The sequence below is a fragment of the Hippopotamus amphibius genome, chromosome 13 (genome assembly GCF_030028045.1).
Source record: "Hippopotamus amphibius kiboko isolate mHipAmp2 chromosome 13, mHipAmp2.hap2, whole genome shotgun sequence".
NCBI classification, from domain to species: domain Eukaryota; kingdom Metazoa; phylum Chordata; class Mammalia; order Artiodactyla; family Hippopotamidae; genus Hippopotamus; species Hippopotamus amphibius.
Window position 1 is genome coordinate 100,690,955 of NC_080198.1, and position 27,090 is coordinate 100,718,044.

Below are 27,090 nucleotides of genomic sequence, written 5' to 3' on the forward strand. Positions count from 1 at the left end.
TCTTCCTTGTGGTGAGCAGCGCTCCTCCGCAAGGGGTGCCCTTTCAGGACTGCTTTCCATGCTCAGCTCTTGGAGCACCGCTGCCCTGGGCCTCGCTGTGCAGGTTCCCAGGCTCGGGGAGGCAGCGGTGGCCAAGGACGTTCACTGTTGTAAATGGAGTGGGGAGAAGCCCTGGCGGGTTGAAAGCACAGTGTGGACTCAGTACTGTTTTTTCAAGACCACTTCTGATGAGACGCTGAGCTGAGCAGTTTTAGTTGATCATCGTTTTCTTTTTTCCCAGATGTCCTCCATGGAGCTGTAACTTTCTTACCTCTGGAAGAAGATGATGAAGGGTATTTAAAGGTTAAGAGGAGCAATGTGTATCAAATTCAGCTCAGTCACAGCGGTGGAGGATGGTAAGGACTGGATAACTTTTTCTCCCTCTCAGTGATTGATGCTTTCAATTGACAATTTCTTTGGGCAGCTGTAAGATTCTGGTCACCAAGGAGCTGCAGGGACTCTCTCTCAGACAGTTTGGGTTTGGGGGCATGTGCTTTCTAGCTGGTGTTTCCCTGAAGCATCCTCGTTCCTATCGCCACCTGGCTGGTCACAGCCTGGCAGGAGGGCCCGTGCGTTCCATGTAGCCTTGATGGTTATTAGCATCTGGTTCTAGCACAGAATTCAAATAAACACAATCCTTTCGTTATTTTGTTATTTCTTACATCTTGGTAATGGGCGGTATGTGGAAGTTTCCTTTTTTATTTCCTGCTGAGGCTCACATGGTCTTAGACCTAGTGGGTACTCAGTGATGCTTATTATAACAGCAGCAGTTTAATCCATTCCCTTAGTTCCACGTGGTGCTTGGGACTGTCCGGAAAGTGTGAAATTTGATTTACTTTCATTTGGTATTTGAATGAATAAGTCAGAGGAAGGGTAAATCACTCATTACCCTTCTGCTGATATTTTCCTGAGAGCCACAGGGGTCTGTTCTTTCAAGACCACCTTGGGGATTGTGTCTGTTTAACCACAGTGAGCTTTGCATGTGGTTTTGTAAAGAGCTGAGGGAGGCCCCTGAGGCCTGAGCGGGTGCGGACACTGGGGGACAGCTGGGAAAGAGCATGGGGCCTAGGAAGAGCAGGGGAAAGGCCTGAGGGCCGCCAGCCCCAGCAGGAAATCTCCTGAAGGGAAGGGATGAGAGAGGTCAGCGCCCTGGGGTGTGTCTCTCAGTGGAGACTTGGTGCCTGTTACTTCCGGGAATGAGCTGTGTCCCTCTGATGTGCCTGGTGGCAAAAGCCTGACAGTCATAACTGTCACCAGACCCGTAACCCCTTGCCCCTGTCCCACATCTGCCTCCAGCTCCACTCCCTCACCCAGCACCTGTGTTCCTGCTCCTTCTTAGGGGCCCCGTTGAACACCACCTCCTTTTCTGTAGCCCAGCAAACTTGCTGCTTCTCCCCATCCTGGACAGCAGCCCTGGTGCAGGTGCTGTTGTGACCTAGGCCCATAGACAGTGAGTGCCCACCGTGATCAGGCGCTTCTGGGAGCCGGGGTCGATCTGCGAACAGAACAGGCAGGGCTGTGGCCTCGCTATGCTCTGATGGCCGAGGACACGCGTCAGCCGAGGACTGTGAGCCACAGGGACTGCGTGTGTGCCCTCAGCTTGGTGACCGAGCACTCAGCTTTCTGGATGGGAAATACTTGGTGAACCAGCATTCTGTATCTGGGTTGCACATGTGGAATGTATAAAACCTAGAAAAGTTAAAGAAATCCGTAGACATTTTCGAACCTAGCTATTCAGTGTGTGAAGTGGGAGGTGAGAGGAACTTTATTGTTTGCCATCCTTCTGCTGGGCTTTGTAAGATGTGTACGTGCATTTTTAACAACGTTTGCGAGAGGAAGAATTCTTTCTGCTTTTTAAATGTGTGTTTCTCTATAGGATGAGAATTCTGTAACTAGTTCCAAATGGTTTTGTGTTTTGAGTAAAGTATTTTGTAATCATAGCTGTCTTCATTTCTCTCTTCTTTTGCCAAATAAATGTGTCGTTTAAAAATGAGTTGAAACCAGCTCTGCTTACTCATGTTTCTCTTATTTTCAAAGGTTCATATCTGTTTTAATTTTCTGTCCAGAAAGATGGCATTCAGATGGCATTGTGTATCCCAAACCCACCTGGCTTGGAGAAGAGTTGCTGGCCAAGTTGGCCAGGTGGTGTGTGGAGAGCAGACAGAGTGGGTTCAAAAGCACCCTGTCCCTCATCTCCATCATGAAGTACAGCAAGGTTTACCAGGCGCTTAAAGAGAAGTATAAAGACATGGTCAAGGTAATTCTTGGGAAGGATGTCTGTGACCACCACCCCCCCCCCCAACCCGATTTAAATGAGGCAATGGACCAAACTACTCCAGGTAACATTGGTTTTCCTGTGTACTACAGATGCAGACATTAAGTCAAAATATACCCACCTAAGGTCCCCTGTTGTAGCCTTTACTTTGATGTACTTAGGAATACAAACCATGAAAACATTGGCGATTATGCTATGGAAAAGGATTTGGGTTTTTTTGTTTTCCGTTTTTTTGGCACATTAGTAATTTTTTTTCAAGAGAACAAAAGGGAAGTATTTAATTTAAAATAATTGAATATTAAATTAGTTACTAAATTACCATAATTTTTTAGTATAAACATAAAGATATTTGAAGAAAATATATGAAAAATTAAAGTACAAAAGCATGTGCTTCCAAAAAGGAGATAGGAGAAGAATCAAGATGGCAGAGTAGGAGGACGTGTGCTCACTCCCTCTTGCAAGAGCACCAGAATTACAACTAACTGCTGAACAACCATTGACAGAAAGACACTGGAACTCACCAAAAAAAAACCACCCCACATCCAGAAACAAAGGAGAAGCTGCAATGAGACGGTAGGAGGGGCGCAATTGCGTTAAAATCAAATCCCATAAATGCTGGGTGGGTGACTCACAGGCTGGAGAACAGTTATACCGCAGAAGTCCTGAGGGTTCTGAGCTCCATGTCAGGCTTCCTAACCTGGGGGTCCAGCAACAGGAGGAGGAATCCCCAGAGAATCAGACTTTGAAAGCCAGCAGGATTTGATTGCAGGACCTCCACAGGACTGGGGGAAACAGAGACTCCACTCTTGGAGAGCACACAAAAAAATGTGCTCACCAGGACCCAGGGGGAAGGAGCAGTGACCCCATAGGAGACTGAACCAGACCTACCTGCTGGTGTTGGAGGGTTGCCTGAAGAGGTGGGGGGCAGCTGTGGCTCACCGAGGAGACGGGCACTGGCGGCAGGGGTTCTGAGAAGTGCTCATTCACGTGAGCCCTTCCAGAGTCCACCATTAGCTCCACCAAAGAGCCTGTAAGGTCCAGTGCTCGGTTATCTCAGGCCAAATGACCACAAGGGTGGCAACAGCCCCACCCATTGGCAGACAAGCAGATTAAAGTGTCACTGAGCTCCACCCACCAAATCAGATTAAAGTTTTACTGAGCTCTTCCCACCCAGCCCAACCCACCATCAGTCCCTCACATCAGGAAGTACCCACGAGCCTCCTAGACAGCTTCCTCCACAAGAGGGCAGAGAGCAGAATCAAGCAGTATCAGCACTATTTCATCTTGTGGAACTGAAAATCACAGCCACAGAAAGACAGAGAAAATGAAAAGGCAAAAGACTTTGTACCAGATAAAGGGACAAGATAAAACCCCAGAAAGACAACTAAATGAAGAGGAGATAGGCACTCTTCCAGAAAAAGAATTCAGAATAATGATGGTGAAGATGATCCAGGACTTTGAAAAAAGATTGGATGCAAAGATTGAAAAGTTGCCAGAGAAGTTTACCAAAGACCTGGAAGAATTAAAGAACAAACAAACACAGATATGCAACACAATAACTGAAATGAAAAATGCACTAGAAGGAACCAATAGCAGATTTACTGAGGCAGAAGAGCGAATAAGTGAGCTGGAAGACAAAATGGTGATAATCACTGATGCAGAAAAGAATAGAGAAAAGAATGAAAAGAACTGAAGACAACCTAAGAGACCTCTGGGGCAATGTTAAACGCACTAACATTTGCATTATAGGGATCCCAGAAGGAGAAGAGAGAGAGAAAGGACCTGAGAAAAAACTGGAAGAAATTATAGTTGAAAACTTCCCTAGCGTGGGAAAGGAAATAGCTCTGCAAGTCCAGGAAGCGCAGAGAGTCAGAGGCAGGATAAACCCAAGGAGAAACACGCCAAGACATACAGTAGTCAAATTGACAAAAATTAAAGACAAAGAAAAGTTATTAAAAGCAACAAGGGAAAAATGACAACATACAAGGGAACTCCCATAAGGTTAACAGCTGATTTCTAAGCAGAAACTCTGCAAGCCAGAAGGGAGTGGCATGATATATTTAAAGTGATGACAGGGAAGAACCTACAACCAAGAATACTCTACCCAGCAAGGATCTCATTCAGATTCGAAGGAGAAATCAAAAGCTTTACAGACAAGCAACAGCTAAGAGAATTCAGCACCACCAAACCAGGCTTACAACAAATGCTAAAGGAACTTCTCTAAGCAGGAAACACAAGAGAAGAAAAGGACCTACAGAAACAAAAATAAAACAATTAAGAAAATGGTAATAGGAACATACATATCGATAATCACCTTGAATGTAAATGGACTAAATGCACCAACCAAAAGACACAGACTGGCTGAATGGATACAAAAACAAGACCCATATGTATGCTGTCTCCAAGAGACCCACTTCAGACCTAGGGACACATATAGACTGAAAGTGAGGGGATGGAAAAAGATATTCCATGCAAATGGAAATCAAAAGAAAGCTGGAATAGCAATCCTCATATCAGATAAAATAGACTTTAAAATAAAAAATGTTATAAGAGACAAGAAAGGGCACTACGTAAAGATCGAGGGATCCATCCAAGAAGAAGAGATAACAATTATATATGCGCCCAATATAGGAGCACCTCAATACATAAGGCAAATGCTAACAACTATGAAAGAGGAAATCGACAGTAACACAATCATAGTGGAGGACTTTAACACCTCACTTACAGCAATGGACAGATCATCCACACAGAAAAGTAATAAGGAAACACAAGTTTTAAATGACACAATAAATCAGCTGGATTTAGTAGATATCTATAGGACATTACATCCAAAAACAGCAGATTACATGTTCTTCTCAAGTGCACATGGAACATTCTCCAGGATCACATTTTGGGTCATAAATCAAGTGTTGGTAAATTCAAGAAAATTGAAATCGTATCAAGCATCTTTTCTGACCACAACGCTATGAGATTAGAAATCAATTACAGGAAAAAAACAGTAAACACAAACACATGGAGGCTAAACAATACGCTACTAAATAACCAACAGATCACTGAAGAAATCAAAGAGGAAATCAAAAAATACCTAGAGACAAATGACAATGAAAACATAATGATCCAAAACCTATGGGATGCATCAAAGGCAGTTCTAAGAGGGAAGTTTATAGCAATACAATTCTACCTCAAGAAACAAGAAAAATCCCAAGTAAACAATCTAACCTTACACCTAAAGAAACTAGAGAAAGAAGAGCAAACAAAACCCAAAGTGAGTAGACGGAGAGAAATCATAAAAATCAGAGCAGAAATAAATGAAATAGAGACAAAGAAAACAATAGCAAAAATCAATAAAACTAAAAGCTGGCTCTTTGAGAAGATAAATAAAATCAATAAACCTCTAGCAAGACTCATCAAGAAAAAGAGGGAGAGGACTCAAATCAATAAAATTAGAAATGAAACAGGAGAAGTTACAATGGACACCACAGAAATAAAAAGCACCACAAGAGACTACTACAGGCAACTATATGCCAATAAAATGGACAACCTGGATGAAATGGACAGATTCTTAGAAAGGTATAACCTTCCAAGACTGAATCAGGAAGATATAGAAAATATGAATAGAGCAATCACAAGTAATGAAATTGAAATTGTAATTAAAAATCTCCCAACAAACAAAAGTCCAGGACCAGGTGGAGTCACAGGTGAATTTTATCAAACATTTAGAGAAGCGCTAACACCCATCCTTCTCAAACTCTTCCAAAACATTGCAGAGGAAGGAACACTCCCAAACTCATTTTATGAAGCCACCATCACCCTGATACCAAAACCAGACCAAGATACTACAAAAAAAGAAAACCACAGACCGGTATCACTGATGAATTTAGATGCAAAAATCCTCAACAAAATACTAGCCAACAGAATCCAACAACACATTAAAAGGATCATACACTGTGATCAAGTGGGGTTTATCCCTGGAATGCAAGGATTCGTCAATATACACAAATCAATCAATGTGATACACCATATTAACCAATTGAAGGATAAAAACCACATGATCATCTCAATAGATGCAGAAAAAGCTTTTGACAAAATTCAATATCCATTTATGATAAAAACTCTCCAGAATGTGGGCATAGAGGGAACCTACCTCAACATAATAAAGGCCATATATGACAAACCCACAGCAAACATTATTCTCAGTGGTGAAAAACTGGAAGCATTCCCTCTAAGATCAGGAACAAGACAGGGATGTCCACTCTCGCCACTACTATTCAACATAGTTTTGGAAGTCCTTGCCACAGCAATCAGAGAAGAAAAAAAAAATCAAAGGAATCCAAACTGGAAAAGAAGTCAAACTGTCACTGTTTGCAGATGACATGTTGCTATACGTAGAAAATCCTAAAGATGCCACCAGAAAACTACTTGAGCTAATCAATGAATTTGGTAAAGTTGCAGGATACAAAATTAACACACAGAAATCTCTTGCATTTCTATACACCAACAATGAAAGATCAGAAAGAGAAATTAAGGAAACAATCCCATTCACCATGGCAACAAAAAGAATAAAATACCTAGGAATAAACCTAACCAAGGAGGTAAAAGACCTGTACTCAGAAAACTATAAGACACTAATGAAAGAAATCAAAAACAACACAAACAGATGGAGGGACATACCATGTTCTTGGATTGGAAGAATCAACATTGTGAAAATGACTATATTAGCAAAAGCAATTTACAGATTCAGTACAATCCCAATCAAATTACCAATGGCATTTTTCACAGAACTAGAACAAGAAATGTTACCATTTGTATGGAAACGCAAAAGACCCCAAATAGCCAAAGCAATCTTGAGAAGGAAAGACAGAGTTGGTGGAATCAGGCTTCCTGACTTCAGGCTATGCTACAAGGCTACAGTGATCAAGACAGTATGGTACTGGCACAAAAACAGAAATATAGATCAATGGAACAGGATGGAAAGCCCAGAGATAAACTCTGGTCAACTAATCTATGACAAAGGAGGCAAGGATATATGATGGAGCAAAGGCAGCCTCTTCAGTAAGTAGTGCTGGGAAAGCTGGACAGCTACATGTAAAAGAATGAAATTAGAACACTTCCTAACACCATACACAAAAATAAACTCCAAATGGATTAAAGACCTAAATGTAAGGCCAGACACTATAAAACTCCTAGAGGAAAACATAGGAAGAACACTCTTTGACATAAATAACAGCAAGATCCTTTTTGATCCACCCCCTAGAATAATGGAAATAAAAACAAAAATAAATAAGTGGGACCTAATGAAACTTCAAAGCTTCTGCACAGCAAAGGAAACTATAAGCAAGACGAAAAGACAACCCTCAGAATGGGAGAAAATATTTGCAAACAAATCAACAGACAGAGGATTAATCTCCAAAATATATAAACAGTTCATCCAGCTCAATATCAAAAAAACAAACAACCCAATCAAAAAATGGGCAGAAGACCTAAATAGGCATTTCTCCAAAGAAGACATATGGATGGCCAAGAGGCACATGAAAAGCTGCTCAACATCACTAATTCTTAGAGAAATGCAAATCAAAACGACAATGAAGTATCACCTCACACCGGTTAGCATGGGCATCATCAGAAAATCTACAAACAGTAAATGCTGGAGAGGGTGTGGAGAAAAGGGAACACTCTTGCATTGCTGGTGGGAATGTAAATTGATACAGCCACCATGGAAAACAGTATGGAGGTTCCTTGCAAAACTAAAAATAGAACTACCATATGACCCAGCAATCCCAGTCCTGGGCATATACCCAGAGAACACCATCATTCAAAAAGACACATGCACTCCAATGTTCATAGCAGCACTATTTACAATAGCCAGGACATGGAAACAACCTAAATGTCCATCAACAGATGAATGGGTAAAGAAGATGTGGTACATACATACAATGGAATATTACTCAGCTGTAAAAGGAATGAAACTGGCACATTTGTAGAGACATGGATGGACCTAGAGACTGTCATACAGAGTGAAGTGAGTCAGAGAAACAAATATTGTATATTAACACATATATGTGGACTATAGAAAAATGGTACAAATCAACCAGTTTGCAAGGCAGAAAGAGAGACAGAGATGTAGAAAACAAACATATGGACACCAAGTGGGGAAAACAGGGAGGGTTGAGGGGGGAATGAATTGGGAGATTAGGATACCAAATTGTACACTCTAAATATATGCAGTTTATTGTAAAAAAAAAAAAGAAAAGAAAAGAAAAGAAAGATGTACATACAAAAAAAAAAAAGATAAGTTTTGAAACATGTCCTTAACTTTATACCTAAGATGTAAAAAGAAGGTAACAGCAAACACCTGTGTATTCACACACAGCTTAAGAAATAAAGTATTAGAAGCATATCTCCATTTATTGTGCTTTGCAAATATTGTATTTTTTACAAATTGAAGGTTTGAAACAGCCCTGCATGGAGTAAGTGTGTTGGCACCTTTTTCCAACAGCATTTGCTCACTTCATGTCTCCATGTCACACTTTGGTAATTTGCACAATATTTCAGACTTTTCCACTATTGTTATATTTGTCACAGTGACCTGTGATCAGTGGCCTTTCATATTACTACAGTAACTCACTGAGAACTCAGATGATGGTTGGCATATTTAGCAATAAAGTTTTGGGGTTTTTTGGCCATGCCACATGGCTTGTGGGATCTTAGTTCCCTGACCAGGGATTGAACCTGTGCCCTCAGCAGTGAAAGCACCATGTCCTAACCACTGGACCACTAGGGAATTCCCAGCTATAAAGTATTTTTTAATTAAAGTATATCCATTGTTTTTTTAGACATAATGTTATTGCACACTTAATAGACTACTCTGTAGTGTAAATGTAACTTTTATGTGCACTGGGAAACCAAAAAATCTGTGTGACTCACCTTCCTACAATATTTACTTTGTTGGAATGTCTGGAATTGAACCTGCAGTATCTCCAAGGTGCCTGTGTTAACGTAGTTGAACCTCCTTTGTACTCTTCCTGGTTCACATTTCCCTCCCTTCTCCTGGAAGTAGCCACGATTTATCATTGCCATGTGTGTTTGTATCAGTCGCCTCTTGCTGTGTAACAAAGCATCCCCCATGGTCTCAGGCTTGAAAGAGTAGCCACTCGTTCCTGCTGGAGCATGTGCTGGTCCTGGGCTGGCTCCCTTCTCTCCAGGTCCTGCCCTGTGGTCCTTCATTGTCTTACTCTTTAGTCCCTTCTAGGAGAGACTTCTTTATTCTTCCAACTTTTAAAATAGTCCTTGGTGAGATGGTTCATCTGAACTGTCTAATCTGCTAGACTGGAAACAGAAATCTGAACATTTAACATTGGCCATCGGTTTTTTCTCTTCTGCCAGACACCCGTTCTGCACGTAACTGATTAATAATGAGGCCTCACACTTGCATAGCCAGTGTTTCCTAGTTTCAAAGTGCCCGATGGTCGTCCTGCGTGGTAATTAAGTCATAGTCTTTACCCCTGCTCTGCAGGTAGTGAGATGGGGATGCAGCAGCTGAGTGACACTCCTGATGAGTGACAGCAAGTCACTGACAGACCAGAGGGTGGAGCACTGACCCCCTGACCCCTGCGCCTTTGCTTCCTCGACCCCCCCCACCCCTCGTTTCCTTGTTCAACGTACTTGTCTAGATAAGCGATGAGGGTAGCATAGCTGAGCGTCTTCCTCTGATGTCCAGTGGCCTCATCTAAATGTCTTACAGACAATATCTTTATTCCAGAATCTTGCTTTGGACTCTTTTGCTCTTGATGTTACACACAGGTATGGTGACAATTTACATATGCTCTTGAAAATTTTTTAGGTGTGGCCTGAAGTAACTAACCCTGAGAAGTTTGTATATGAAGATGTGGCTATTGCCACCTACCTGCTGGTAAGACTGTGTGTGATCTAAGTTTAGGTGGAAGGACGGAAGGTTGCTACTGGTAGTTTGGGGTGTTTATAGTTCTGCTTGCCAAGGTTGGTTAGACAAGTAATTTTTTTGTGAAACTTAACCTCAGGAATTGAGCCGAAGCAGTACTTTCCTAAGCAGTAGTCGACAGGGAACACGGAGGTACTGGCTGGCGTTTGGGGGCTGCTGGCGGGCGCGCCTGCCTCCCTGCCTTCACCTGCAGTGTTTCTAGTTCTGCACCTTCCTCAGCTGCTCTGCTCACCACCTGGATTTGGGCTCGCCCTTTGACTTAATAGTCTTGATTTTCTTGTCTATGAAATGTTTAGAGGAGAGAATTTTCAGTTTCCTTTCAGCTGTAATTCACTTAGTCTTCGAAATAACATTGCTTCTCAAAGTATACAAAACTTGAAGAATTGAGAGAAAGCCTGAAGGAACTTACAGTCATCTGTAAAGCTCTTGTCCAGAGATGACCACGTGACCGTGGCCTCTGGACGGAAGAAGAAGGCAGCATTGGGCCAGAGCAGGGGGCCAGTCCCGCCTCCCTCTGCCCACCTGGGCATCACCTGCACGGAGGCCTCTCCTCCTTTCCTGGGAGAGTCTTTGTAGTGCCATGTGGGGTTGCGTCTCAGTTACTCTGGGGTAGAGTGAATCACACACCGACTTTGATTTTTTTTCTGTTTACTTAGATTCTGTGGGAAGAAGAGAGAGCTGAGCGGGGAGAGACAGCCAAGCAGTCGTTTGTGGACCTCGGCTGCGGGAACGGCCTCCTGGTCCACATCCTGAGCAGCGAGGGGGTAAAGCACGCTGGGGGCCGTCGCTCGTCCCTTTGCTAGAGCGTCTTCGGGTCCAGTACGAGGTCTGTCTCTGCTGCCACGATCTGGGTGCAGGGCGGCCTGGCCGTCGGCCTAGCGCTGGTTGTGGACGCTGCAGAGCAGGCAGCTCTTAAGCAGGGGGCAAAGACAGCGATCCCGTTAGACGAGAAGAGGGTTCTCGGACACGCGGCCCGTGGGACGACATACTTTCAGCAGCACGTGTGTTTTCGTCACCAGTGTTTCCTTTGGAACATCCGCCACTTCAAGGCCGGGGTGGGGAAGGAGGGTGAGGGGGCTCCTGCCCAAGAGCCGCTGCGGTCTGGCTCTGAGGACAGTCAGGCGCCCGTGTGTTGACACACGTGTGTGTGCACGGCTGTGACGCCCAGTTCTGCAGCTGTGTCCTGGATCGTGAAGCAGGGGCAGTGAGAGCTGAGAACGGCCCGGCCCTGGGAGCAGTTCAGCACACGCAGGCGGCAGCTTTCTGCAGGTGTCTCGCGGCACCCGGCGAGGCCGGTGCACCGGGCGTGGCAGCCCCGTCCCCCGGCTGAGCGAGCTTCACGCTCGAGGCTGACAGCAGGGATTGACGCCCGATCGCGGTGACCCGAAGGCTGGTTTCCTTGTGACCGTAGTGTCCTGCCATGTGGACAGACACCTTGCCCTCCCCTGTGGGACTTTGGAATGGGGCTGTTAGCTGGCTCTTCCTGAGGTGCTTTGTAGAAGAATGCGGCCGCACCCCCTGTGAACAGGTCACCTGTGGGGTGTTAGCACATCCGGTGGTGACTGGGAGCCGGTGGGTGGAGGCACGGGGGCGGGACCCTGGGAGCGCTGCGTGTGGTCAGGGTGCCCTGGGTGCCCTGGCTGCCCTGGGTGAGAACGGCGCTGAGGATGAGGCTTGTCTGTGGGCTGGAAGCGCAGGCGAGCCCGAGAGCTGAACTTGACTCGTGCAGAGGGGCCGGCTCCCTTTCCAGGCAGGCGTGTTTCCTGGGGCTTCGTGTGGCCCTGCAGGTGTCCCCCCACCTTGGCTCCATTCCCCCTTCATGGAGACTCGGCAGCAAAGGTTCTGCCTGTGCCCCGCGGGGCGGGGGTATCTGTCCTCAGCAGCCGAGGAGCTGAGGGTCTCCTGCACGTCACGCAGGAGCCATACCTGCAGAGTTTGATTTGTTCTTGCTAATGTATTACGACGTACTGGCCTTAACCTCTGACTCCTAAATTCATCGTTTCAGCATCCAGGCAGAGGGATTGATGTCCGAAGAAGAAAAATCTGGGACATGTACGGACCACAGACGCACTTGGAGGTACTGGCTCTGTCCCTTCACTTGACCCCAGCACGGTGTCCCCAGTGGCTGCTGTTTTAAGGAGTGTGTCTGTGTGCGCGCACTTGACCCTGGCATGGTGTCCCCAGAGGCCACGCAGGGATGCTGGTAACCACAGCCATCCCCACGGTCTTGCTGCTCTGGAACTTAGCAGGAGGGCAAACCTTCAAGCTTTGCACAGCCTTCTGGTTAAACCAAAGGAAGGATGCTGACCTCCAGAGCCAGAGGCGCTGCCTCCTCCCCCGGGTCTGCCATAGGCGCCTTGCACCTCCTGTGTGGGCTCGAGGCCACCTCAGGGCGGAGGGTGAGCCCTCGTCTTCTCCACATCTCCCCCGGTGCCCACCACAGGCCGCATGTTCAGACCCTCACTGGGCGGTGGGTGCCCACCCTGCCGGGACCGGGCCAGGGTGGAGGCACCGTGGGCGGTCCTGCTCTGTGAGCGGGGTGGCCAGGAGTGGCCTCTGGCAAGTAAACCCCAGAAACTTGCCAGCCCCCCTCAGCGGCTGTTTTATCTCATTCCTCTCCCCTCCCCCAACCACAGCATTAGCCCAGCTGTGGTTTTGAAACAGATCTCAGGTGTATCATTTCATCTATGAATAGAAGATAAAATTTTTGAAACTGTTTTTATATTTTCTCTTCGTCTTTCTTTTAAAGTTGAGAATATTTTTGCAAAATGTAAGAAGGTTGGAGGAAGGGCGATTCATTGCAGCTGCCCCACAGCTTTTTATTTGCTTGATTTTTCATTGTATGTTTATATTTTGCTTTATGCTACAAGGATTTGCATTTGCTTATACAGTCATACGTTACATAAAATTAGAACATTTAAGAAATCTCAGGTTTGAAGAACTTTGGTAAACCAGATGATGGGCTAGGGGAGGCTCTGCAGACATGCCTACAGACCCTGTGTCTTACACGGGTAATACAGTTGGGCTCTGAATTTCTTTTTTCTTTCTTTTTATAAATTTATTTCTTTACTTTTTTACTTTTATTGGCTGCGTTGAGTCTTCATTGCTGCATGGGCTTTTTCTAGTTGCAACGAGCGGAGGCTACTCTTCATTGTGGTGCACAGGCTTCTCATTGCGGTGGCTTCTCTTGTTGCTCAGCATGGGCTCTAGGTGTGCAGGCTTCAGTAGTTGTGGAGCATGGACTCGTTAGTTGTGGCTTGCGGGCTGTAGAGAGCAGGCCCAGTAGTGGCTGACGGGCTTAGTTGCTCTGCAGCATGCGGGATCTTCCCAGACCAGGGCTCGAACCCGTGTCCCCTGCATTGGCAGGCAGATTCTTAACCACTGTGCCACCAGGGAAGCCCTCTGAATTTCAGTAGGAGGCTGATGATCGAAGCTAAGGGAATAATATGGTTGATTTCAAAATCCCCTGTGTTCTGGGTGAAAAAGCAAAACACTTTCTTTGGGTAAAAAGTTCAGACAGCAGTTGAATAGGCTCTGTTTGAATCATGACCCCAAGGAGGAGCTGGCTGACATGCTGTGCCCCTTGGAGAACAGGTAGAAGATTCCAGTTCTTTACTCGAGGTTCCCTGTGGAGTGGGGGAGCCCCACCCCATCACTCAGTCAGGGCCTGCTGGTAGGAGTGCTGTCTCTCACCTCTTGTGGGTGTTTTCTCCTTACACTGGACCCCCGGTCGCAGAGCTGGAAGAGTCCTGCGTGTTCCAGTGTTCCATGTGAGGGTGGAGGCTGGCCACGCTTCCGTGACGCCTCTGTTCTAGAAGAACGTGGCCAGGAGCGAGTGTGCCTTTGTTGGCAAGTGCTTGGGGCTGGTGTGTTTCCTAGTGAATGAGTGAGTTCCACGAACAGGCACAGTCTGGACATTTGAATACCAAGCATGGGATACAACTTTTCTTTCTTTTAAAAACCACATTTGATTGTGAGCAAGAGACTGTTAAGAAGAAACACATGCTTTTAATAACAGCGTTGAGATGCTCACAGAGTGCCTGAATATTGTTTGTGAAGCTCCGTAGGAAATAGGAATGCTGCAATTTGCTGTGTTCACAATCCCAAAACTTTTCCTAAGCCAGGTGGGGCTTTGTTTAGCATGCTGTTGGAAAGGTAACTGTAAATGTGATTATGGTAATTACTAAGTAATTTAGTTTTGTAAATATAGACCGTTTAAAGAAGCAGGCAAATTTAAATCTAGAATGGACAGGAATAAAGAATAAATAGTGTCAAAACTTTGTTTTACCTACTTTTAAATTATACACAGACCATTTTCAGTATTTTATTGAAATACTATTTTCAGCATTTTAACATATGTGAAAATAGAAGCACACATGCTTATTCAAGAACCAAAAAGAAGAATTTAAATGCAATGTTTGTACCCATCAGGTTTGCACAACACTCTTGTGGCCTTGAACAGTGAGTGTTAACGTCACGTCTCCCCTATTCTGGCTGAGGACTAACACATCTGCTTACTTGCCTTGGGAGTTCATTCTTCAGTTTTAAAATTAGAGGATTTTGAATGGTTGTATAGTCTCTTTTGTCTCTCCAGTTTTTTAAACCATTTTTTAAAATTGAAGTATAGTTAATTTGCAATGTTGTGTTAGTTTCAGATGTGCCGTCTCTTTCTGGTTCTTACTGACTATTGAGACCATTGACTTCAGTAATTAATGACGGCCTGCTGATTAGCAGAAGGGATAAGGTGTTCACTGAATGTTCTTAAATTATAAAAGCAAGCTGTTCCCAGCTTAACTACAGAAATTGCCACAGTGGTGAACATGCCTGTTCAAGTGGGTAAAAACCTGCTGTCCGAGAGTTCACAGAAGATAGCAGCGTAATAGCAAAGGCTGACGCACACTGAAGTCTGTAGATTCTTGCTCTGTTTTCTCTTTTTGTAGATGTGCTCCTTCCGTGGATTGTGTAAGGGCATCAGGTCACACATCGAGTCAGCCTCAGGCTTCCCTGCTTTCCTCTCACCCGTCCACAGGCCATTTCTTGCTCCCACCTTCTGCCAGGAGTGAAGTGTTCACATGTGCCCTTTAGCTCCTCTGTGTTTATGTAAAAGGCTGTTTTTAATATCGGGAGGAGAGGAGCACCCAGAAGCGTCCTTGGCTTCTCCGGTGCTGATGCTGAAAGTTGGCAGGATCCGTGCCCTCGGGCAGGCCGGGCCGGGCACACGCTTCCGCACTCCTGCCCAGTGTCCGCCTTTTGCAGATGAAGACCCGCCGCCCGGGGGGCTGGGAGCAGACCCGGAGCAGCTGCAGTTCTGCAGGGGTGCCTGCGGTCTCTGTCTCCCGCTGTGCTCTGCTTGGATTGAGTAGACATGTAGCCTTGTTCTGTGTCTTTCTTTCAGGAAAGTGCAATCACACCAAATGATAAGACCCTTTTCCCTGACGTCGATTGGTTGATCGGAAACCATTCCGACGAGCTGACGCCGTGGATACCCGTCATGGCGGCCAGGCGAGTGGTGGGGGTGTTGGCCTGGCGGGGCCCGGGGGTGTTTTGTTGCCTAAACCTCGCTGTCCAGAACCGTAGCCGCTGGCTGCTTGTGGCTGCTTGTGGCTGCCGCACACTTGAAATGTGGCTGTATTGTTTCTGGAAACGAAATTGGGAAAGGCTATAATTCTTTTTTTATATAAAAAACAGCCAGTAGCACGTTGTTTGTGTTTTGCCCCGATACACTGTTGCCATGTGGCTTCCTGGGAATTTTCTGTATCGAATCTGTTCAAGACTTTGGGTTTTGGTGTCACTGATTGTCTTTGAAGGTCTTCCTATGACTGCCGCTTCTTCGTCCTGCCCTGCTGCTTCTTTGACTTTGTTGGGAAGTACCAGCGGAGGCAGAGCAACAAGACCCAGTACCGAGTGTACCTGGATTTCATCACCGAGGTGGGGTCGGCCTGTGGCTTCCACGTAGAGGAGGATTGCCTCAGGATTCCTTCTACCAAGAGGGTGCGTCCTGGTCACTGGGCTGTCCTTGGTGGGCCATGTGTGGTGTTTAGACGGAAAGCTTGGGGTCGACGCCGTGATGGTTGAAGGTGCCCGTGCTGATCACGGCGTCCCCATCGCTGCCGGGTCCAGAGGCTTATTCTGTGCCTGAGGTCCCCTCCGCTGCAGGCGTTGTGGCGCTTCCTCCTCCAGGCCCCTGGCAGCTCTGCAGGAGCCCTCCGCAGGTCTTCATCTCCTTCCCAGAAACTGCGACTGGCCCTGGGGGACCCTGCCAGGGTGGGTGTCGGCTTGGCTTTTGTACAGGCTTCTGGCCTCAGTGCTGCCTGGGGCTGAACGCTCTAAGTTCTGGCTTCGATTCCCAACTAATTGGCTGAAGTTGCTTCAGAAGTTCAAAATAATTTCACATTTTCTCATCAAAAGCCTCATTAATTCAGGTTTACTTGAAATGAATCTGTCCAGGTAGAAACTGACGCTTGTACTGCCTGGGACCCTGCCGGGTGGGGGCGGCGGACTTGGCAGGGCTCCTGCTCACCACTTAGGGGGCCTGAACCTCTCAGAGAGGGGAAGCGTTGACATCGGGTTTACGTTCATCTCTGGTAACTTACTTTCATGAGACTCTGTGGCCTGTCAGTGCTGCTTCTGAGAAATAAAACACAAAAACCAGTCATCCGGATCTCCGCTTGGTTGCTTAATGGTGCTGAAAAGGATTTAAGGTTTGAGCTTGACTCTCGGCTCTGCCACTTCCTGGCAGTGCACTTGGGAGCATGTTACGGACACCCCCTGCCTGTGTCCTCGCTGCCAGGAGGGGAGGAGCAGCTCCCCAGCCGGTGCGGGGCCCTCCACTGGCTTCAGGTACATTGTTGCTGTCTCTGCTCAAAACCATTTTGGAAATGGACTTGAGGACTCGCCTTTAGAGCCTTCATGTCATTCTCTTAAGTGTCCTCTGTGTTGGCAAGTCACAGTCTGCTGAGGTTGGAGTGGAATTTTGCTACAGTTTGGATCACATAGGTACGAGGATGCTACAGTCTTAACGTTTGCACTTGCTGTTCCATTACTGGTTGCTAGAGGCCATGGAGCATGGCTTAATCTCTCCGAGCCTCAGTTTTCATATAAGTGGATGGTTCCGGGTCAGATGCATGCATGGGTGTCCACACAGCAGCTGTTAACTGAGGACTGATTACATGCCAGGCCCTCTCATCCCACACATGAAAGTGTTACCTGCCCGAGGTCGCGCATTCAGCAGGCGGCACAGCTGGAGAACAGTGAGGGCGGCTCTGCTCTAACTAGATCCCCTTTGTCGGGTTCAGGCCCAGCGAGGATGTCGAGAGACACTGTACCTGTGGCAGCATCGCTGGATGGGGCCTCGCTCTCCCAGAGGCCCCTGGGGGCAGCCTTCATCAGGACGTGCGAAGGGGGAAGCGCCCAGCGTGAGCGGGACATCCACACCGTGCCACGTGCTCTGCTAGGTGCACCCGCTCCCCTTGCTCTGGCAAGGCTGCCCCTCCAGAGCTCTGGGGGGCACCGTCAAGGTCTGCATGTGGGGCAGAGGAGGGGGTGCGTAGGGTGCAGCTCGTGGGCTCAGTAAAGGTGACCTTGGTCTGTCCATGTTTGTTAGGAGTGAGACTTCCCGTGGGCTTTTGCTGTTGTTTATTTTTAAGTCATTGATTGGTATTAGTTATTTTATTTAAAAAAATTTTTTTAAAATTTATTTTTATTTATTGGCTGCATTGGGTCTTCGTTACTTTGCACAGGCTTTCTGTAGTTGCAGAGAGCAGGGGCAACTCTTTGTTGCGGTGTGCGGGCTCCTCATTGCAGTGGCTTCTCTTGTTGTGGAGCATGGACTCTAGGTGTGGGGGCTCAGTAGTTGTGACACAAGAGCTCAGTAGTTGTGGCTTGTGGGCTCTAGAGCGCAGGCTCAGTAGTTGTGGCGCACGGGCTTCGTTGCTCCATGGCATGTGGGATCTTCCTGGACCAGGGATTGAACCTGTGTCCCCTGCATTGGCAGGCGAATTCTTAACCACTGTACTACCAGGGAAGCCCTGGCATTTGTTTTTAAAATAAGGATTCCTTTCATGATAGGCATCCAAAAGTTTTGTGGACTTTGTTCTCCAGAACAAGAGAGTTCCGTGGAGAACATTGAAATGCTCTTGGAACCTGCTGAAGTACTTCCTCTGCTGTTTCCATGTGCAGGTCTGTCTCATTGGGAAATCCAGAACGTACCCACCCGCTGGAGAAGATTCCGTGGACGAGCAGAGAACCCGCTACATGAACGGCAGGCGGGGCAGCCCCGCGAGCCCGCCTGGCCAGCGCCCTGCCCCTCCTCCAGCTGGCGCCACTGCTGGCGGTGCTGATGGCCCCCAGGGGCGTGGAGCCCTGGACTCTGGGGCCAGGCCCACGCCGGAGTCCCCAGCTGAAGGGCCCTGGCTGTCTGGATTTCACCCCAGAGAAAAAGCCGAGCGTGTGAGGAACTGTGCCGCCCTCCCTCGAGATCTTGTTGACCGAGTGGTTTTGCAAGTGGCGAATTTGTTGTTGGGTGGAGAGCACGTGCACACGCAAGGTTCTCAGAGTGGCAGCGTGAAGGCCTGGAATCGAGGAGGTAACGGCCACCTGGGTACTGGCTGGGTTTCAGGCAGTGACTCTGTTCTCTTCTCATAACCAGCTCAGAACCGCGCGGTTGTTTGTAACTAAATGTGTTCAGAGAGACAGTGAGGCTACTTACCAGCTCGTGAGAAAACACTTTTCCTTGTGGTTCCCATTAGCATGCGGAGCTGCGGCAGCCTCAGGTCTCGGTGAAGTTCTAGGGCCCCGCGCTACACACTTTCATTCTGTAGAAACTGTCCCAACAGAAAGCAGGTCACTGAACGCCAGAGACGTGCCCTGGCCCCTTGAATGTATAGTAGGATTGGAGATGCTATGTTTTGATCATTTAATTCTCTCTGAAATCCCCAAAGTGCAAAAGTCAGATATGATAGAGGGAGACACTTTTATCTGGTTGGTCTCACAGGACGAGTAAGGTGCTGAAATTCATGGTTCTCAAGAGAGCTAGGGGTCAAGCCAAGTCTTGTTTTTTTTATAAAGTCCTTAGGAGTGTTCAGGTGGGCTGATGGAAGCAGCTTTTCCACCGCCGCCGGAGGGCGCTGTGGGGCTGCGTGGGCAGCCAGGCGTTGGCCTCTGGGTTGTGGGGTCCCTGGAGGAGGGGGAGGCCCCGCCCCCGGCCTGGTGGGACGCTGCCCGCTGGCCCCCGGGTGGGCCGGGCCAGGGCGGGGTGAGCGTGTGGGCGGGGTTGGCTGAGCCTCTCTCCTCCTCCTCGCGCCCCTCCCGTCCCTCGCGTACCTGCGCTGCAGCAGTAGCACGCTTGCCGCCTCCGAGAACCCCAGACCTGTGGGCACCCGGTCGGGGGAGCCTGTCTGGTGGCGGCCGTGGCCAGCGCTGCCCTGGTGCAGGTGGCTGCCCATCCGTGTCACCGCGGACGCGGCCCGGGATCTTGGGGAGTTCTGTGGGTTGGCACCCCCAGGTGCGCCCCGCAGAGGTGGGCCAGGGTGGCGCGGGAGGACGCGGCTGGGGGGCTCCGAGGGTGCGCAGGGCGTGCCGGCCTCTGCCTGGCGTGGGACGCCCTGTTAGTGAGTGAAGACGGTGTCTTCCTGAGTTGGGGGCGGGGTGGGGGCCTGGTGGTGGCTCCAGCACTCGGGTCTCAGGCCTGCCCGCCCGCTGGAAATGTCGGGGAGCCGGGCGCCGTCCCCCCGGGTGGATCTCCGAGGCTCGGGCTGGCCTGAGGCCCCCCCGCTGCCCCGCCAGGCGCGAGAAGCCTGCCCCCGCGGTGGGGTGGGGGTGTGCCCTCAGCCTCACAGCTGCAGGCTCCCCTCTTTGGCCACTGGAGTTAGTGACCCCTGCCTCAGCCGGTCCCCAGGCTCAGGACCCGCAGTGGGTCTGAGCCCTGCCCCATGTATGAGTGGGTCTGCCCGCCGCAAGGCGTGGCCGAGGGGACACAGGGCGGGAGGCGCTGGGGTCGGGACGCGCCCACGCCAAGGGGGAGTAAGAGGCGGCGGTGCGGGCGGCGTGTGCGAGCCTGCGTCCCGGCGGTCCCGAGGGGGCGGCGGGCGGGGAGCAGGGCAGGCCTGCGGGCCGGCGTTCAGCTTTCCCCTTCGACTTCCTGCCTCCTCCTGGAAGGGGTCCGAGGTGGGCTTGGTGGACGGGGTCTCAGGGCCGGGCCGGACGCGGGGCGCGCGGCCTGGCGTCTCCGGTGCTGTGGCTCTGCCCGCGGGGCTGCGGCGTTCGAGAGCTGCGGACTCGCGTTGCTTAGAGTGCTGGTGTTTGGGGGAAACCCCGTCTTCCACAGGGAGCCTGTCGTTGGCGGAAGTGGCCGGGCAGCTGGACCGGGAGACGCTGCAGAGGCTGAGGCGGGAGTGCGGGGGCCTGCAGACGCTGCTGCGCAACCGCCCGCAGGTGTTCCGAGGTGAGGGGGGCCGGCGCTCCTGCGCGCTGTGCGCGCCGGGACAGCCGCCACCTTTCCCGGGCGGCGAGAAGCCGCTCTCGCGCAGATCCGCCACCGCTGTCTCTTCCTTTTCCCCTCTTCTTGTGAAATAAGCTTTATGTTAGAGCTAATGTATAGAACCCCTCACGTGCGTCTCACATGGGGCGGAACGGGGGTCACACCTCTGCTTCCCTGCTGCACCCAGCCTCTGCCCGGCGCCCCCACCCCGTCTAGGATGTGCCCCTCCTCCCACGGAGGGAAGAGTCCGCTGGCTGGGCCTCCTATCGCTGGAGCGCTTTTCCAGGTGGAGCTCCAGTACTTGCTTTGCTCTGACCGCTGGCTGCCTGCAAACTGGAAGCATCCCGAGCTCTCAGCCAGGCCTAGGCCTCAAGGAGGGAGGGCCGGTCCTGTCCCTCCCCCACCCCGTGTGCCACACTCGCTACCCCCTGCACTGGCGCCCTGGGTTCAAGGCAAGCGGAGGGAGAAGGGCCCAGGGCCCTCGTGCTCTGCAGAGTGGGGAGCCGCCCCTGTCCTCCTGGAGTTTGCAGCCAGATGGGGAGGGGGACGTCACAGATGTTTACGTGGGTGCCTGGGGTTTAAAGAAGTCCTGTTAAACTTCACCAACCTACACGCAGGAGATTCTGTGTACACATCAGCCAGAGGGTCTGTAAGGTGTCGTATTTGCTTTTTACAGCTTTCCCCCCTTCGTCTTTGTGGAAGTATTTTAAAGCACATCCCAGCTGGCATGTTGGCCACCCCTAAGCACTCCCAGGTGTGCTTTAAAGACAGTGGGCATCTCCTTGCATCTGCCTAATGTCGTGGGTGATGTTCCCACCCAGGGAGGCCTGCCCTCATCCCAGAGAGGCATCAGAAAGACTTTGCTTAGGAAATGACGTCTGACCTGGGACTTGGTGAAGGGGACAAGGAAAAGCACTTCAGGCGGAGGGAACAGCGTGTGCGAAGGGGCAGGATGGGGCTTGATGAGCAAGGGGTCGCGGTGGGGTAGATAGCGCTGGCAGGCGGCAGCCCACGGCGGCCCTGAGGAGGGTGGGGGCCCCTGACTGGCAGGGGGTGGTGACTCTGCTGTGACGGTGGGGAGGAGCAGGCCCAGCCGGACCGTGAGCTTGTGCGGGCGGGGCCGAGAGGCGGCCAGAGCCCAGCGTGACGGGCTCGGCACCTGCGTGGACGAAGGACAGGGTGTCCTGGTGAGGAGGGCGTGCCAGCCTGACCCCTCCTCTGCTCTGTGCTGGGGGCTGCACGCCGAGACGAGCGCCTCCCTGTCTCTGTCCCCAGGACCTGGCAGGGGCATGCGTGTGCCAAGCAGTGGGTCCAGCCCCGGGACAGGTGCCTTGGGTCTGTGTGGGGAGGGGGTGACTGTCCCTGCTGGGCTGGGCCTTCGCAGCGGTGGGGAGGCCACCATGGCATCATGGAATAGAAATCTGACCCAGGGCACGGGCCCGTGCTGGGCCCAAAGGCCTTGCCCAGGGACACGGGCAGCCATCTGAGCCCCAGGATTTGGGCCAGCCCCCCACCCCACCTTTGTGCTCCTGCCGACAGGGTGGCTGCCCAGGGACGGGGGCGTGGCTGGAGGGGCTGCACGGCTGGGGAAGCGCATCTGTCCTCTCCTCGGCCTGTAAACCTCCTCAGGAGGTGAGTGCTGCCACCTCGTGGCCGCACCTCCACGCGTGCACGTGAGAGCTCTGTGTGCACTGCCCACCCCACGCGTGTGCCCCTGAGAGCATGTGTGTTCACGCCCATAGCGCCTTTGGGTGGCCTGGTGTCCTTCCAGAGCTGAACTTGGCTTTCGTTTCACTTTGATTTTGCTCAGCTAAATGCTTCTGTGACGATGGCAGTGAGCCCTGCCGCGGAGCAGGGCTGGCAGCTTCAGGGTTGGGGGGTCGTGGAGGGCAGCCCACCGGTGAGCGGAGAGGCAGGCAGAGGGCGGGCCCAGGCGGGCTCCACTGCGCGGGGCCTTCGTGGATTAAAACTGCCCGGGGGCTGCTCTGCTTCCTGCCATTCCCAGGTCGCTATTTGGTTTGATTTCATGACGTAGTTTCTTTTCCCCCCATTACAGACAAGCGTGTTTGTGATTGCTTTTCTGTGCTGTTTGCATGGAGGGGCACATTTATTTTTGGAAACACCTCTGAGTTGGAGGCTTCGGGATTGAGCTCCAGTAAACACTGCTCTGTCATGCAGAAAGTATGTGCTGAAGCTGGGGCTTCTCTCTGGAGGAGGCTTTTTTTTAAACTAACATGGCTAGTTTTCTAGTAATGTTTACAGAGTGAGGAGGTAAAAACGGCTTTGCATGCTTCAGTTCTGCCTGCTCTGAGCACCTCGCGGGCCCCGCGGGGCTGGGGGTGGGGTGGGGGGAGATGCTGCTCCCGGCCGGGCGTGGAGCCCGCCCTCAGCCCCTGCACTCGGCCTGGAGGATGTGGACGCAGCTCAGCGAGGTCAGTCCCTTGCCCAGGGTCTCTAGCCTCCGGGGGGCTGGGCTGTGATTGTGATCCAGGATCCAGACGGACCCCAGAACCAGTACCGCTGAGCGTGCTGCGCCGTCCTGGTGAATTTACCCCCAAAGTGAGTTTCTGGAAGAATCCTCAGCTGCCTCCTCAGGACGCTGTGGCTCAGGTGACATCTATTGTCACGTATGGCAGAGGGGCCCAGGCAGCAGGTTCACCGAGTCCGAGGGGCGTTGGGGAGGAAATGGGCTCAGAAACGTCGAGAAGTGAGCCTTGTAGAGCACATTTTGTGCCTGTGATTCACTTACAATCAGGAAGGCATTTACCCCCGGGGAGCGTCTGCTGGCCTGACCCGCACGCCGCCTGGAGGGGAGCCTGCAGAGGGCACAGGCCTGCCCGAGGTGGGGCGCAGAGGTGGCCTGTGTCCTGCGGGTGTGGGGACATCGGCCGTCCAGGCCCGCTTGAGACTCCCGGCTCCTGCCACCTGCAGGGCCACCCGATCGCTCCCCAAGCCTTAGAAATCCTGGCTGGGCCCCACCCCCGCCCCTCAGGGAAGGCTGCAGAAACGTGGCTCCACACGGTCCTACACATCATCCTGATCCTACACATCGTCCTAATGGGCCGGTGGAGGGCCCGCTGCGAGCCAGCCTGCTGCGAGGGGAGGGGACCCCGACTGGAGGGCAGGGGTCTGTATCCAGCTTTGGCCCCAGCGAGCCCCTCGCCCTCTTCCCTGGATTTCTCTTGAGCGCATCAGGGGCTCTCTTTCTGGGGTGCGCCCTGACGGAGTCTGGGGGGTGCCCTGCCCCTCTGGGGTGTGTGGTTCCCGGCGGTGCCAGAAGGTGCTGCTGTGGGGGCGCACGAGGAAGCCAGCAGTTTGCCGCTGGCTCTCAGGCCAGGGAAGCCGAGCTCCCAGCCACCATCCGCTTGGTCGGGAGCAGGACCAGCCTGGCCCGTAGGAGGTGCGCCCCACCGCCCTGCGAGGATGAATCCCTGCACTGTGTCCCGCGTGCAGGGGCGCCTCTGCAGTTCCTTCCTCTCGTTCCAAGGGCCAGTGTTTAATAAATAACCGTCTGCAGAGACAGACAGTCTTGTTATTACCGTAACGTGAGGCATTTTGGAAGCGAAATTCAAGCTTTAATTCATACTTTCAAGTTTCCTTAGAAGTCAGAGAGCCAGATTTGTTCAATAAGCTTCCTTTATTTCTCCCGAGCCTTTCTGTCTCCAGGTGGTTTTAGAGCTGCCAGGGAACCAGGACAGATTTGGTTGCTTTGGCCACGTTTCACGTGGGGAGGTGGAAGCTCCTAGGGCAGATTCAGCTGAGTCAGCTGGGCTGGCGAGTCGGCTCAGAGGCCGGCGCCCCTCCCCGGCCCTCCCCCTGCCCGCCCTGGGGTCCTCCAGCGCCCCCGCTCTGCGGTCAGCTCGGCCGCACAGGTGCCCCCGCTGCGTGTCGGCCTCCTGCTGCTCTGTGCAGGCCTCCCGCCCCACCGCTGCCCACAGGGCTGCCGTGCCCCTACCCCCTACTTCCCGTGTACGCTTGGGGGGCTCTGCTTGTAAACCCGGTGGCTCCCAGCCTGCCCCTCGTCTTCACTGCCTGGATGGGGCCTCCCCTCGTCTCATCCTGTTTCCTCTTTGTGACGTGGACGTGCCTCCGCGAAGACGTCCCTGTGTCCTGCCCGCGTCGGGACCCTTGTTCCACAAGCCGTGCCCCGTGCCGCCCCAGCCACTCTGTGGCCACAGCCGGGTCTTGCCACCACCAGAAGCCCAGGCACAGGCTCCACGCCCCTCCCCCTGCTGTCCAGCACCTCCTGACGACTGCCAGCCCCGGACACCTCCACCCTGTCCTCCCCTCCCCTCAGGCCTCCCTCACGCTCCCCTGTTGGTGGGACTGCAGGCCTCGGGGGGTGGGGGGCTGGGGCCACTGCTCAGGATGCCAGCACCTCTGCCCCTCCCGCTGCCGCGCCTGGTGGGGCCGCGCCTCGTGTGGCCGCACCCCCGGCCCTGGACGGCTGCCCCCACAGAGCCCGGTGACCTGAGCAGCTCGCAGGTGACGCCTTGGCTGTTCTTTCTTTTTGTTCCAAACCCCAGTTCTGAACGGGCGAGTTCGCATCCGCGACTGGCGGGAAGAGAGGCTGCAGGAGGAAAAGGAAGCGGAAGCAAAACGGAAGCTGTTTTCGGAAACCTTCAAAACCCGAATCTGTTGGTTTTTCGCGCATCACCCTGATGGCTGTGCTCTCCCTTCAGACTGCTGCCCGTTCGCGCACGGGCCTGGGGAGCTGCGGCCAGCCCCCACCACCAAGTAGAAAAAGCAGGCTCTGTGAGCTGCTCCGCCCTGCGCGGAGGCCGGGCTCCCCTGAGCGCCGTGCTTCTGTCCTGGTGGCGTTCAAGGTTGTTTTCCTTCCTCCAGCTTCTCACTGGGACGTGGCCGCGCCCCACAGACACTTGAAGCTGCGGGAGCTGAGATCACTCACCACCCCCCCCCCCCCACCCGAGGGCTGGGTTTGTCTTAAACGTGTCCAGCATCTTTGCATCAGGAGGAGCGCGCGGCAATCTCGTGGTGTCTCCTAGCTCAGGCGGTGCAGGGGGTGCTGGAGCCGGCCTTCTCGGGGTGACGGCGCCGTGCCTCCCAGCCACTAGCCGCTCCAGGGTTGACTGGCTCCTCCTGCCCGAGATCTTCGCCCCACAGGTACTGTTCATTCTTTTCATTCCAGAAGAAAAAAATCCCTGTGTGCTTCCGTTCAAAATTGTGTTTACAGTTTTACACAAAAGGCCGCATCAGCAGCACTGTTCTGCCCTTGATTTTCCGTGGAACACGTCCCGGAGGCCTTTCCCTCGTGGAGGGTCCTCGTGCGGGATTCTCGGTGCGTTCATGATGGCGAGAAGGAACCCGTTCCTTTCTGCCCGGTGCCGCGTGGCTGGGGCTGCGGCTGCGGCTGCCGCGGGGCGTGAGGCCCTGCCCTCAGGAAGCCCTGGTTAGCCGGAGCCTACGGTGCCAGGCCAGCCTCCAGGGACGGGCAGAGTCAGGGCACGGGCTGCACCTGCCTCCCACCCGCCCAGCCTCTCCCTTGCGTGAGGCCCCAGGTAGGACGTCCTGGTGGCCTGGGTGGCCGCAGTGACGCCACTCCGGCCATGGTTGGCTTGGCCTGGGCAGACAGAACCATTCTGACCAGTGAGGCATGAGGGGCCCGCTGGGACTCCTGGGGGCCATTTCCTGGCTGTGGAGACCCCTCCTGCCTGGCTGCCCCTCTTGCAGGGGGTGCCTGGTGTAGGAAGTCTTGGGAGGCAGAGCGAAAGCCGAGAGGAGCCCAGGTTCCCAGAGTCTCTGAGCTGTTGCTCCCAGAGGTGTGGTGTCTCCATCCCGAGAAGCCCCGAGGATGTGCTCTCTGCCCAGCGTCCCGGTTGGGCTCAGGAGGGTGGCCTCAGTGCTCCCTGCCCCAGCTGGCGCCGTGGTCTCTGCCTGTCCCGGTGGGGCCTGCTGGGCTGAGCGGGGACTCGCCACGTCCACGGACCCCCCACTCCCCTAAGGCAGCCACCTTCCTCTCCCACTCAGAGGTGACCCCCACCTGCCTCTCCCCTTTCAAGAGCCCCGTCACCTCGAAGGGGATGGGAGCTGAGGCTGTGCTTCTTCCCTCTCGGCCCTGCTCCTGGGGTGACGGCCCACCGAGGGTCACCGTGTAGGCCCACAACGGCTGCAGAGCAAACAAGCCCAAGGCTGCTTCAGGGAGACCCCCGACAGAGAGGCGAGAGCACCCCTTAACAGCCTTGCAGCCCGTTTCTGGCCAGCACCTCCCCAAAGTGGTTTTTCTTAGGGATTCTGCCGTTAGGCAAAGAGGCAGCTCACAAGAAGGTGCATTAGAAGTGGGTGAATGGTGCATTTCACTCAGGAATGGTTACCACAGCTACT

At 52.1% G+C, this 27,090-nt stretch overlaps 1 protein-coding gene across 3 annotated transcripts in view; it reads left to right on the top strand.

Moving 5' to 3' along the window:
- TRMT44 (tRNA methyltransferase 44 homolog) overlaps positions 1-26,329 on the top strand; it is a 28,365-nt gene extending 2,036 nt beyond the window's left edge. The window contains exons 2-12 of one of the 3 annotated variants that reach the window (XM_057706780.1): positions 281-395; positions 2,077-2,296; positions 10,155-10,223; positions 10,928-11,035; positions 12,277-12,348; positions 15,667-15,773; positions 16,079-16,262; positions 17,567-17,686; positions 18,450-18,855; positions 20,596-20,712; positions 25,275-26,329. In XM_057706780.1, the coding sequence (XP_057562763.1) occupies positions 281-395; positions 2,077-2,296; positions 10,155-10,223; positions 10,928-11,035; positions 12,277-12,348; positions 15,667-15,773; positions 16,079-16,262; positions 17,567-17,686; positions 18,450-18,855; positions 20,596-20,712; positions 25,275-25,489 (1,733 nt within the window). In that variant the 3' untranslated portion in view covers positions 25,490-26,329. The remainder of the gene's footprint in view (positions 1-280; positions 396-2,076; positions 2,297-10,154; positions 10,224-10,927; positions 11,036-12,276; positions 12,349-15,666; positions 15,774-16,078; positions 16,263-17,566; positions 17,687-18,449; positions 18,856-20,595; positions 20,713-25,274) is intronic. The other 2 variants (XM_057706781.1, XM_057706782.1) reach the window with 2 other exon arrangements.
- The last annotated feature ends 761 nt before the right edge of the window (positions 26,330-27,090 follow it).